General features: G+C 44.7%; 1 protein-coding gene across 1 annotated transcript in view; it reads left to right on the forward strand.

Annotated features, from left to right (window-relative positions):
* LOC8023625 (centrosomal protein of 104 kDa) overlaps window positions 1-11,244 on the forward strand; it is a 39,019-nt gene extending 27,775 nt beyond the window's left edge. Inside the window, exons 12-16 of the mRNA XM_040211161.3 lie at window positions 1,278-1,465; window positions 4,526-4,634; window positions 8,918-9,056; window positions 10,380-10,529; window positions 10,918-11,244. Coding sequence (XP_040067095.1) covers window positions 1,278-1,465; window positions 4,526-4,634; window positions 8,918-9,056; window positions 10,380-10,529; window positions 10,918-11,126 — 795 coding nt within the window. The 3' untranslated portion in view covers window positions 11,127-11,244. The remainder of the gene's footprint in view (window positions 1-1,277; window positions 1,466-4,525; window positions 4,635-8,917; window positions 9,057-10,379; window positions 10,530-10,917) is intronic.
* Window positions 11,245-12,464: the final 1,220 nt, after the last annotated feature.

Here is a 12,464-nt window from a genome sequence, read left to right on the forward strand (position 1 = left end):
TGGAGACTGAAGACTTCGTCAGTCTATTTAGGAACTAGATAATTTCGTTTCAATAAAGGTTAGGTCATCAATAAGTAGATAGAGGGAGTGTGAAGCCGATGCAGGAAAGTAAGCCTAAAGCCACTATTTGCTAGCTACACCATAACTGTACTCAGTGGCGAGAGTAGGCCCATATCGTTTCGTCAAAACACGTTTCGGGGACAACTTTCATGGACATACGTTTCGTCAACACTGTGTCGTTTTGTGGAAATTAGTTTCTTGTACAGATACCCCCTGCAACGTTTCGTCGACAATGGATTAATGCGAAAGCATTAATTGTCCCATGGAGCGAGCCGACGTCATCAGTTTTGAAGCCACTCAGAAAGCCGCGCCAAACGGCAGCTACATTTTCCTCTCCAGGTGGAGCAATGTGAAGCCGCGATCTGAAGCCTCCCAGCTTTGAAGCCGCGCCAAAAGCCACGCAAAATGGCAGCTAAATTCACCTTGCCAAAAGTAAAGCCGAAATTTGATCGATAAGCTTCCATCGGCTGGCGCGCGTCACATAGTTTCAAGGAACGAGGCTTCCATTGGCCGCCGCGCGTCAGTTTCAAGGAGCGCCACTCCATGGCGCTGCGGGCCCGCGCCATCAGCGCGCCGGTAAAAGGAATGAGCCGGCGGCGGGGCTCCCTGAGCCCGCTTGGGCAGACTCCAGAGCGGTAGCACGGCCGATGTCAGCGCGACTCGGCCGCTTCACGAGAGCGCGCGCAGAAAACACGTTCATGCTTTCGCATTTACAACTCATAAGAAGTGCTTAAATGTACCTGGAACCTTTTTTTTTTTATTTTACTAAGTGCGTAACAAGATCTGGAAGCTTTTAAGGGCTAGCAAGTGATTCACTGAGGCGTGTTTACCTAAGCCATTGCGTCTCCCCTTGTTTACGGGGAGAGGTGTAGGAGGGGTCCTCTCCCCTTTCCCCCCTAAACTAGGCGAGACGTCTAGGATTTGCTTCAAAAACAGCAGGGTTGTGTTAGACAAAATTTCGGAAGGTGTGTCGCTGAAACAAGCGCAGAAAGCACTTTGATGAAATGAACTGTCCGTGAAACGTCGCATATCTCGACGAAACATTTTCTCGATGCAACGTCGTTCGACGAACTGATTGTCACCGGCAAAGGTTATTCTATTGAGAGACGAATATAGTTTGCTGTTTCTGGCATTTTACGTTACAATCCACCACGACCAGTCGCGAATTTATGGGCTCACTTCTTGACGTCAGAGTGACGTCCGCTTTGCTGCCGCAGCCCACCAGTGCCCAGCGCCAACCTCGGCGGCAACGTTCTGCGTCTGCCGACAGCCCCAGTTCCGGTTCCGGTCGTCGGGACTTCGTCAAGGAGCTGGCCGCTCCTTCGAGTCGATCCCTGCAAGAGCTCCCCAAGCTGTCCTCCCAGCAGGAAGGCGCCGGCGGGGGAGCCGCATTTAATCTGGACAAGTGAGATGGGCGGGCCACTGCTTCTTCTAAAGCCGCTGGATAGCTTTTAAATATACATATATATATATATATATATATATATATATATATATATATATATATATATATATTAGTCACACTTGCAACTTTGATGGTCTGTCGTCTTTTGTGACGTGAGATGTCGTATAAATACCAGCACATGGTCAGCTTGAGCATGTTTCGCCCACCGTCAAAAGCAGTCACAAGGCCTTCGCGATCGTCCATGGGAAAGAATGGACTACAATTCATCAGGCTTGTCTGAGTCCAGCAATAACCGGCGAATGTTCCGAGGTTTCCAGCATGAGATTGACGAGGTTTCGAACGAGTCGCCGTTGCCTGAAACACAGTGAGGGCGCAGGCGCGCTGGTGTAAATTTACCGTTTTGTTAAAACAGCTGAGAAATTGTTTAGTTGAATATAGCACCATTTTACGATAAGTGTACAAAATACCATTATGTTATATTTGCAATTTAGAAAAAAATTACGAAACATACTAACAAAATACGTTGTACAGAAGATTTCAGTAATAATTTTATATAGAATGACTTTAATGAATACTTTATAAACTATATTAAAATGTGCATTGTTAAATGTAGCTCATAACGCTATAAAAGTTAACTTTCTACCATTTGTTTTTAATTAAAAAATTTTAGCTGATTTTCCAAATTGTGTCATAATTGCACGTAAATATTAAAATATATTTTATTTTTACTGTTGATTTTTTAGACTGTTCTCAATAGCCTATACTCAGACTTGATAAGGAATCTGTTACAAATAACAAATTACTTGTAATCTGTTACATATTTTAGTAATTTTGTAACTGCCACGTTACTTTCTTGCGGCGGTAATTTGCAATGTATTTTCTTTACAAAATATTAGTAACGAATTACTTTAATTACTGGTTAATTTTTAAAATATGGACATAATACAGAAACAGGAGCGATATAAGCAGGCAATTCAGCAGCATAAAGATAGCAAGTTCAACAAAATAAAAAAGAACATCCTGAAGAGGAGAATAACCAAAAAGAAAACACGCTTTTTTGTATGACCGGTCACTAGAGCCATTAGGAAAACGTGCAAGGCATATACAAATATGCGAAAAACAAGGATAAAAAAGACAACACATGCAGCCCGTGCACTTTTCACACGATACATTTTTCAATACTGCATGCCACTATAATCTGTTCACCTTTAAGCTGAGACTGGAAGCTCTGCCTTCAGCGCGAGCTCGCTGGCTTCCGCAATGCTTTGGTTGCGCGTGCCTGCGCGCTCACTTGTGTTAGCAAGGGCAGAAAGCTCGCGCTCAAGGCGGAGCTTCTAGTCTCAGCTTAAGGGTGAACGGAGTGGCGGCCATAACTGTGTGCGCGAATGCTGAGCGCGTGCTGATGGCCGGCTTCATACCATCAAGATTGCCGGTCTTGGCAGCCTATTAATGTGAAATGGTTTTGAGTATGCGCTCTACACAGCGCCCTCAAATATGGCGAGCAGTGAATACCTCCAATACATTGTTCATGGGTAAGCTGACAGTGCGTCAAAGCTACAGGCCGTAAGCTAGCAGGATCGCAGCTTTGAGTCCTTGCGCTATAAGACTTTAAAGGCCCGTTTCAAAAAAGAGCTTTGGCAGATCGATTTCTTGCCTTGGAATCTCCTCGCAGGGTAGACGCTGCTGTTGAGCATGCGCACCGCTAGCTTTGTCTGCAAAATTTCGCAGATCATTTCCGGTCGCCGTAAGCTAGCGGAATGGTTGGTCCGGTTGCAGCTTTCGCTGCCTCGTTGGCTTACAGGTGAACGGAGGGCACCTGCATTCTTTCTCTTAATTGCAATATATTATTTTTACAAGGACTACTGGTAATGAGGGCGTATGAGAAAAGGAAAGCAGTGTAACGGAACATTTTTGAAAACGTCAAAATTGTTTCTATTGCTTTCTTGATAAGTGTACGGGGAGAGTAACGTGAAAGTAATGTGTAACGTAAAGGGTAAAGTAATCCGTTATTTTTCAGCGAAAGTAATTTGTAATGGCTATTCATAAGCTTGAGACTCGGTAATTTGAAATTGTAATCTATTAAATTTTTCAAGGAGCGGGCACAAGTCTGCCTATACTAAGTTATGACGTCAAAATATTAGTCCCACTTTACCGAGAAAAGAAACAACGCCAAGACTTGTCTAAACATTAGTCGACTTTGCCTCCGGATAGGGGCTTTGTCGCACAACGTCGCTTCTTAAGATGTTCGGATGACCTCGTATCACTGAGTCATTTGGGTTTCGCTTGCATGTAGGGACAGCAGAATGTCCTCTGCCTCGTCATCCATGAACTAAATTAAAGTATTTTCTTGCGCTGCTTTTGGTTTTGCAGCGATACTACGCACGACTCAAATCAGTCCGAAGCGGCGTTTTCATGATGGCAATTCTTGCGGGATAGGAAAGGTGTATGGCGCGGGGGGCTAACACAAGAATGTCAATGTAGCTATCGCTTGCGTAGCTCCTCCCCATGCAGCAACACCTTAGCAGACTTCTGACACGATGTGTTGCCAGGCGCTAAAAATTACAGACAAGCCTTCGTCGGTTTATTCAAATATATCGAGCTCCCCCCCCCCCCCTCTCTCTCCTTTGTTATCGCCTACCTCGCTCTTCTCTAAAGATGACGCAGCTCAGATCATAGCTGACATTCACATTTTTGTAGAAATATCAACGATATGACCCTGACTATCACTGCATGAGCTGACGTGGAATTAACTTGTCTTTGATGGCACTGCGTGCACGCAACTTGTAAGAAGGCATGTGATATGAATACAGTGATCTTAGTTTCTGTCGGGGAGCAAGCCGAGCGTGTTTCTAAGCCCACCAATATATAGAGGCATGCTCATCTCTAAACAGGGTTCGGCTTAGAGTGACTAGGAGCATTAACACTTATGGGAGGTTGAAATTCTATTGAACTGCTTGAGCATGGTTAAGGCCTTTATCCAGCGGTTTTAGAGTTTCTCGGGGAGAGGGAGAACTCTGGCACACGGGTGACGTGCAGCGTGCTGTACTTGTCCTCGTGCAGGATGTGCATGTTCTGCGAGGAGACCAACGACAAGTTCAACGCCGAGACGCTCAACTACCACTACTGGACCGAGTGCCCTATGCTCATGCTCTGCTACAACTGCAAACAGGTAAATCGTCTTGTAAACATAGGTGTACGTGCCACTAAAGGCGCTGTCGCATTGAGGATACAGTGGGACGAATTTGACCGTCAACAGAAGGGAAATATGCTTCCGGCGACCCTGCCACATTGAGACAAATTCAACTGTTGGGAAACATGTTTTTGTCGCCCTGAAACCGTGCTGGCCGATTTGTTCTCCGACACTCAGAGAACACCCTGTCACACCAAAATGATGGCGCGGCCAACACGGGGAACATTCCGCTTCTTGTTTGTTTACCTTCTTTTTGTGTGCGGTGTGGCGTTGCTGGAAATGTCCTCAACTAAATACCAGCGCGTTCGAAGAAAAAAAATTACTAAAAGGTGCTAGGAGGTGACATTCGCCAGTGACAATGATAGTAAAAAAGTGTCACGAATGGTATTCCCGGGTCTTTATTTCATCGGAATGGTCTTCACTCGCTGACGAATCAGATAGCCGTGACTGAGGAAGACAAGATCACTGCTAATTTTATGATTTACGCCAGGCCATGAAGACGCTCTATTTATTTCCATTTCAAATGTAACATACGCAATCCATTAATGTACCTGAAAGCGTTTTGCGTAAACTGTCGCTCAGTTTTCATAATTTAAGATCGAATGACGCTTATGCCGTCACAAAGATCTGTATAATAAACATTTTTCGATGTTGTCTATTTGCAATTCCTGTCAGCCTTGTGATCGCTTCATTCCATCAACCCCCTTCGGGATTTTAAAACAATTTTTTACGTGTCTCCAAACGCCGCTTTGAAGCTCCAAATATCAACGTCCAGTTCCGGCAGCGGTCGTTTTCATGCTCCAATTTTTGTATCGCTCGATTTTTAGGGCTGATTTTTAACATATTTTCAACTACTAAGTACGCATGTTATTTTTGTAACTTTAGGGACATGTGGGTCGATCACTTCCGGCAATCCAAATCTTAACTGACTCTTTAAATGCTCGTGGCTTCAGCTGTAGCATTCTCAGCTGCACGCCGGGCTTGAATTTCGTTACATATCATTTTCCAGTCCTTATTTGGGTAATTTTATTCTAAAGAAACACGTTACAGATGGTGCGCTGCACGCTCGAAGCAGCCTGTGTCGTCATGTTGTTGGCAGCACAAAATTCGCCCACCTACCGAGCCGGGCAACATGCGTTGCACAACACAAGTTGCTGCTGTTTTTGTTTGTTTTTTGTTCGCCGAAAGCTGTCACAACGCGAGGCAACAGTGTCGCTGTCGTTCATGTTCTGCTGACGTTCCCGCAATGCGACAGGTCTCTTGGACGGAACAGAGCCAACGACCAACATGTTTCCCAACCGTTGATCAACATGTTGTGTCGTTGATGTCGCCGTTGTGTTTCCTCAATGTGACAGGGTCTTAAGCATTCAAGTCGTAGACTTGACTGTTTAATAATATTATAGGTTCCGGCGTCTGCCTTCCCGCAGATCCACGCATAAAACTAACCATTGCCATCCACAATAAAAAGCTTTTCGCTTACGCGTTTGCGGTTGAAAGAGAAAGCTACGTGAAGAGCAAGTCGATTGCTTCTTGCACTGGGGTTTCGATGATGTCAAAACGACGAGTTCTTATGGGCTGATTGTAAAAAAAAGAAAAAAAATAGTGGTTAGACCTGATAGGCCTCTAACACTGAGGTTTACCCACTATCCTTCCAATCAAAGAAAATGAGAACTCGATGTCGTTCTGAGTTCACCGCAACCCCTGCGCAAGAAGCAGCCGAATTGCTCTCCGCGTTGTCATTGACAGCTTAATAAGAGCAGGGCGTGTTCCGTGCATCTCATTACCACTCTGCTGCCAATGAGATTTCGGAATTTTCCGATAACAACGCCGAATGACAAATCACGAAGCGATTTGTGAACATAAGCCACGCCCTGCGCCTTTCGTAAGCTGCCAGAAACGAAATAGAGTTGTTATCAGCTCATTTTTACTGCCAGAATTATGAGGACAAAAATCTTTTTCTGTTGTCCTGTCTACAGCTACTGATCGCGCTTCCTCTTTTCTTTAATTATGTTTGAAAGTTTGAAGTGGAACACTCCGCGTCACTATGAAGTTGTCCGCGATTACTGAAGACTCCTGCAAACCGTAAATATATATGGTGGCATATGGTGCCACGCATTTTTACTAGCCTTCGCACAAAAAAAAAAAAATCATTTGACACTATTAAAGGTGCATATTAAATGGTCCCGGGAAAAACACGCTAAGGGTGTTGCACGAACATTTTTCGAATGTTTGTGAACACCCTAAAAATAAGATGGTGGCAATTTTAGTAACTACATACGGGTACTTTTTTTTTAATGAGCAACACGTTTACAATCCACTCGCACAACTTGCAGTTCTCACATTACTAGAAAAAGCAACTATAAATCATGCACGAGAGAGAAATCACGACCCTGTTTGGCTGGACGCCCGCCTTGTATACTCAACAAATTCCAATGACGGTCATTCGCAGGGGATCGTCTCCGCGATTGCGGAGGTTACGAGTATGTTGCTTTGATTTCGTGAATATTACACGCAAGGCATAATACCTCTAAGTTCGAGGAATGTATATCCAAGTAAAAATCATGATTATCGACCTTTTTGCAAAAACAACTCCGTTTAAGTTTTTTTTTTTTTTTTTTTTGAAGAGTGAACGTTCTTCGAGGAAGATCTTTGCTTACTTTTACTTTACACTATTTTACACAGCCTTTTCACACTCAAAAAATGAAGGGTGTTTCATACAACAGCGCCCTATATTCGAATTACAAAGGGTGTGATACTCTAAACAAGAGTGCTGAAATTGTGTAACCATAGCAATTAAAATCTGAAACAGCCTTTACACCACAAACACGTTTCTACAGCTCAAGAGTGACACAAAAGGGCAAAAAATATTTACGAACTAGTTCTTGTTTCGTTGAATTTCGGCAACACTTGAGGAACCAAATAAATATGACGGCTTTAATGTACTCCGAGGTATAAATGGGAAATCCCCGCTCAGCGACCACATTGTTTTTGCTGGCCATTCAATGAGACTCGATTGTCTCGTTTGAGAACTAAACTACGTTTTCAGGTACCATACTTATGGGCTATAATTAGAGCTCCGTGTTTTCGGATAAATCCGAAAAACTCCGAAAAACACCCACCGGTAAAATTTTGGTCAATTCGGATTTATCCGATAAACTCCGAATGTTTATGTGCCAATGCCACCGCTACCCCCCTCCCCCCGCCCAAAAACGAAGTGAAATACTTTTTTTTACAATTTGATTAGCACGGAGTTAATGGTCCTGGGAAAATGGCACCATAATTATCTTTCAAATCTCGGACCGTTGTCAAAAGGGGTCTTGCGGCTTGTCTCGTCGAGGTTGATTCAGGGCAACAGGTCATTGTACATTCAGGTCACGACAAAAGCCACTCCTTTGGTTTCTAGTTTGAGCCATGCGATTTGTGATTTAGAGAAAGGAGGAGATTTATTAAATAGAGAAAAGGGACAGTTGAAACTCTCTATTACCATCCCTAACCACTCCACCTTGCGCGGCCGCGAGCTGGATTGATGGAATAGAATGGGATGACTATGGGCTTCGTAGCGACTGCCCCCGGGAGTTTATTGATTTTAAGCTATCGACGTTTATCGAAGCCACACTTGTGTGCGACTTTTGTCGTGGGACAAATTAGTATTGCCAATGACATCAACACCAAATTCAACTGAAGAAATCTTAATTGATATAAGCGCGTTTTATTTTTTATCTGGCTTACGTTTGCATTCGGTTATTATTTATTATTTTTTAATAGAAAAGACTGCAAAATTAATCTCCGAATTTCGGAGAATTGGGGATTTACGAAAAATAAATTCCAATAAACATCGAATTTTTGCAAAAATTAAACTCCGAAAAACACCCTCCGAATTTTACGAAAAATAAACTCCGAAAACACGGAGCCCTAGCTATAATTGATGTAACATATCCACAAATCACAAAATGCAGTCGCTTAATCTCATTCACGTCGATTCCACACTTCATCTCGCCTTAAGTCCAGACGTCACCGACGCTACGAGCTGATGGTACCAGTCAGACTGCGTCAGAATTCCACAATCAAGGTGTTTGTCATGTTTATGTATGTGTTCTATCATCGCTGAACTAGTCATGAACAGGAAAGGGCCAGTGACTTGTGTTTTTGACATCGCTTGACCGGTCCGATTAGTTCGTAGCATCGGCTGCGTCTTAAGCTGGAACGAAGTGTAGCTGAGAGGTTTCCGAGTTTTCCTACCGTATACCTTCTGGTCTTCGAAGGTGGTGGAGATCTCCGGCCTGACACGACACCTCCTAGAAGAATGCGTGTCCCGTACCCAGTACCGCCTCTGCATCCGCTGCAAGGAGGCCATCGCCAAGACGCGCTTCGACGGACACGTCAAGCTCAAGACTTGCGTCCGTGAGTCCGGCTCCAAACGACTCTTCTGTTCCTTGAGCATTTCATGCGGAGTGAAACTGAAGGAGAGGAGAATACGAGAGCGTGCGTTGGACGTGGGAGCGCCCAGCCCTGATTGGAAGGATTATAGGGTAGATCCAAAGAGCTGTCTTTGTCTCTCTCCATTATCTCCCTCCAATAGCAACGGTCAAGAGAGTTGTCTGCTTCTCGCACACGGTCTGGCGTCCGATCGCCTGGCCCGGCGTGAGAAGCTAACGACTCTTGTTCGCTCTGATTGGAGGAGACAATAAACAGAGACAAAGACATCTAGCCTTCGCGTCTACCCACTAATCTTTCCAATAAAAGCTCGGCGTTCTGACGTCACCGCACAGTCTCATATCCTCTGTAGCGGCGTACCCCTCGAACAAAAAAGGCGTTGCCGCGGGGCAAAGCAAAGTGCGCGCGCTTTTGAATGCCGGAACGCGGGCGATGCACGCGTGAGCGCCCGTGGAGCAAACAGAACTCTTCCACCTCAGCTCGGAGTCGGTCGCAACATTATTTTCTACCCCGCGACACCAATATGGAACGCACCTACATCCTCCTCTCCTCCAGTTTCTCCCCGTATAGGGAGTATTCACTGGCGACCATAGCTGTGTACGCGACTGATGAGCGCGTGCTGACAGCGAGCTTCCACAGTTCTCTTGCAACGTGCATTCCTCACTATAAAGATTGCAGATCTTAGCAGCCTATCATTGTGAGCTCGTTCTGAGCATGCGCTCTAAAGATCGCCTTCAAATATAGGTCCGTTGTGGCGAACAGAGTCTAAACATTAGGAGTCGCCATCAGCCATCTTATTGCCTAGATGGTCGCCTTATAGTTTGGAACCCTGAAGCGACTTTCCAAAATGAAGCTTTGTCTGTAAACTCTTTAAAGGTCTCTATTATAATGAGCAAAAACAAATTCAATATTTATATATATATATATATATATATATATATATATATTTCTGTTTAAAACGCAGCCGCCATTGTGTCCACGAGAAAAGCAGCATTTAGCGGCGACAGCAAGGCAAGGATAAAATAAATTAATATAGAGTTTGAAGGAGAAAAGATAGCCATTCTTGGGGGAGAGTTGTGGATTGAGGGCACAATGTACTGTGCAAACATGAAATGCATAAAATCAACAGTCGGGGGAATATTCATGACCTAATATTGGTCTCGTATGTTTACTGCGCGTCCAAAATTACGTTGGTTTTCGAGATCCGCAATAAAAACGGCGCAAACGAATTTCCGATGACCAAAAGGCGAGTCCTATAGTTCCCATCATTCGAGGCCCGGTGTTGTGCAGCGGCCAAGCCACCCCACCAGGCGAACCACTGCCCGCTGTGCCACCAGAACTTCGCCCCGGGGGACGACGCGTGGAAGGTGCACCTGATGAGCGAAGTGGGCTGCGCATTCAACCCGAGGCGCCGACACAAGTTCTTCCGATGGAGATCCGGTGAACACGAGTGCTACTCTCACGTTGTACCTTTTTTTTTTTTTCGGCACGTGCTCTTTTTGTTTCCGAAACATTACGCTAAACCACTCCGTGGGGCACAGAGCGTCCGTCACGGCTACGGGAGGTGGTCGGTTCCAAGCCCACCGCCGGAAACCCACCGGCAAAATGGATACGATAAATACATTACCTAAAGACACTTCTGTGGAACGTTTCATTGCACTCAGTTTATTGGGTTTTTCTTTACGAACATTTTTACGCCAGAATAAAGCTCTGAAAAAGACCCTGTTGAAACCGAACTTTTCAGTAGCAAGTGGAGTTAGCATCAAGGGTAGCAGGGCCTGCACTCAGCGGAAGCGGTGTCTCAACCGACATCTTTTTGTCGCCTCAGGTTCTGTTTGGGAGCCGGACTACAGCGTGGCCGTCCCGGACACGATGGCCGGAAAACTCAAGATCCTGGGCGCCCTGCCTCCGGAGTACCGCCAGTACACCCTGCACCACTCGCGCAGCAAGTCTGAGCCGGCTCCGGCGAAACGAAATTCGGGAACGCAAACAAATGACGAAGACGAAGACTCGGCCTCTGCCATCAAGCCGCAGTGAGGACCAGTCCAGTGATGCGAATGAGAAGAATACTGGAATCCTGACACTCCGTGAACGAAACACGGGCCTTCCATTGTTAACCTTAGTCTCAGGTTGACTTCTTCATGTTTTTTTTTGTTTTTTTGTTTCCCAGTTACCGCAAGAATCAGTGTTTTCCAAGTTTCTGACAACCTGCTGGAATGAAGGCCACGTGCTGACTGCTGCAAACTGGCTTCTGTGACCGACCCATATACCATGTCCGCATACTGTGATTGATTATCTTTACTGATATTTACTATATGCAGCTTCCCTTCCAGAGGTCATATTTCAGCGGTCTTCTTTTTTCTTCTGAAACAGGAGACGATGACAGGACGAAAGGATAGCGGAGAGTAACACAACGAAAGACACAGTTGGTCGTTGTGTGTCTCTGTATTCTTGATTATTGTAATATTGGGTTGGGAACAACTTGCCTATAGGCAGCTCGCCCGACATCTTGGGCTTAAGCCTTTTTTTTTTCTTTTTTTACGAGATTGTGTTTGATGTTTGAGCTGCCCACGCATCTAAGCTTTGTGGCTTTAATAGCGTTCGTTTCGCTCTATGCCCCATTGGCCTTGAGTTTCTATGTTTATACATGAAGTACCACGGTAAAGATCGTCCGGTATTGAACAGATATGCCCTGGTTTTGAGTCGGGTGAAAATACTGGATTTTCAGACAGCTGTCGTGCGTAATTTGCCAGGGTCATTATCTAAAGGGTAGAGAGAAGTACCACAGGTTGAAGCCGGCGAGAGCAGTAGAATCCGTCCTAACTATTTATACTTTCAAAACTTATTCACTGTGGCAGGTTTGGAATAACAGGACGAGCCCCACTTATGAAACTTCCTGCTCGTTATAAATGGTGGTTTTCTCCTCTATGCTCGCCTCCTCACCAGGGCTTGTTCTGCTAAAGTGTAAAAGGTTCAGCTCCTCCCGCCATTTTCTGAGCCTGCAACACATTTTAGAGGCATCAAAAACACAATCCTATATATTTTTCTCGTGTACAAAAAAAAAAAAAAATGTAAATTCAACATTTTTCTTTAGTCTGTTTTTTTTACGCAGTGTGATACCTAAGGTACCTCAATGTTTTATTCTTAGGCTGGTGCTACTCTTTGTAGTGCCCGTGGTGTACCCTCGGAGTAACAATAGCTGGATTTTCTTACGTTTTAAATTCCAAATTATTTGCAGGGAGAACAACAAATTAGTCATAACATATATACTTGTTGTATTGTACTGCTCTTTTTATAAAATTAGAGTAAATTAGAGTTAGAGGCTTCAACTGCGTTTATATGGAGAGTCGTCATAAATTTGTAAAAAAAGGCAGG

The sequence above is a fragment of the Ixodes scapularis genome, unplaced genomic scaffold (assembly GCF_016920785.2).
Source record: "Ixodes scapularis isolate PalLabHiFi unplaced genomic scaffold, ASM1692078v2 PGA_scaffold1__304_contigs__length_218370807, whole genome shotgun sequence".
Lineage (NCBI taxonomy): Eukaryota > Metazoa > Arthropoda > Arachnida > Ixodida > Ixodidae > Ixodes > Ixodes scapularis.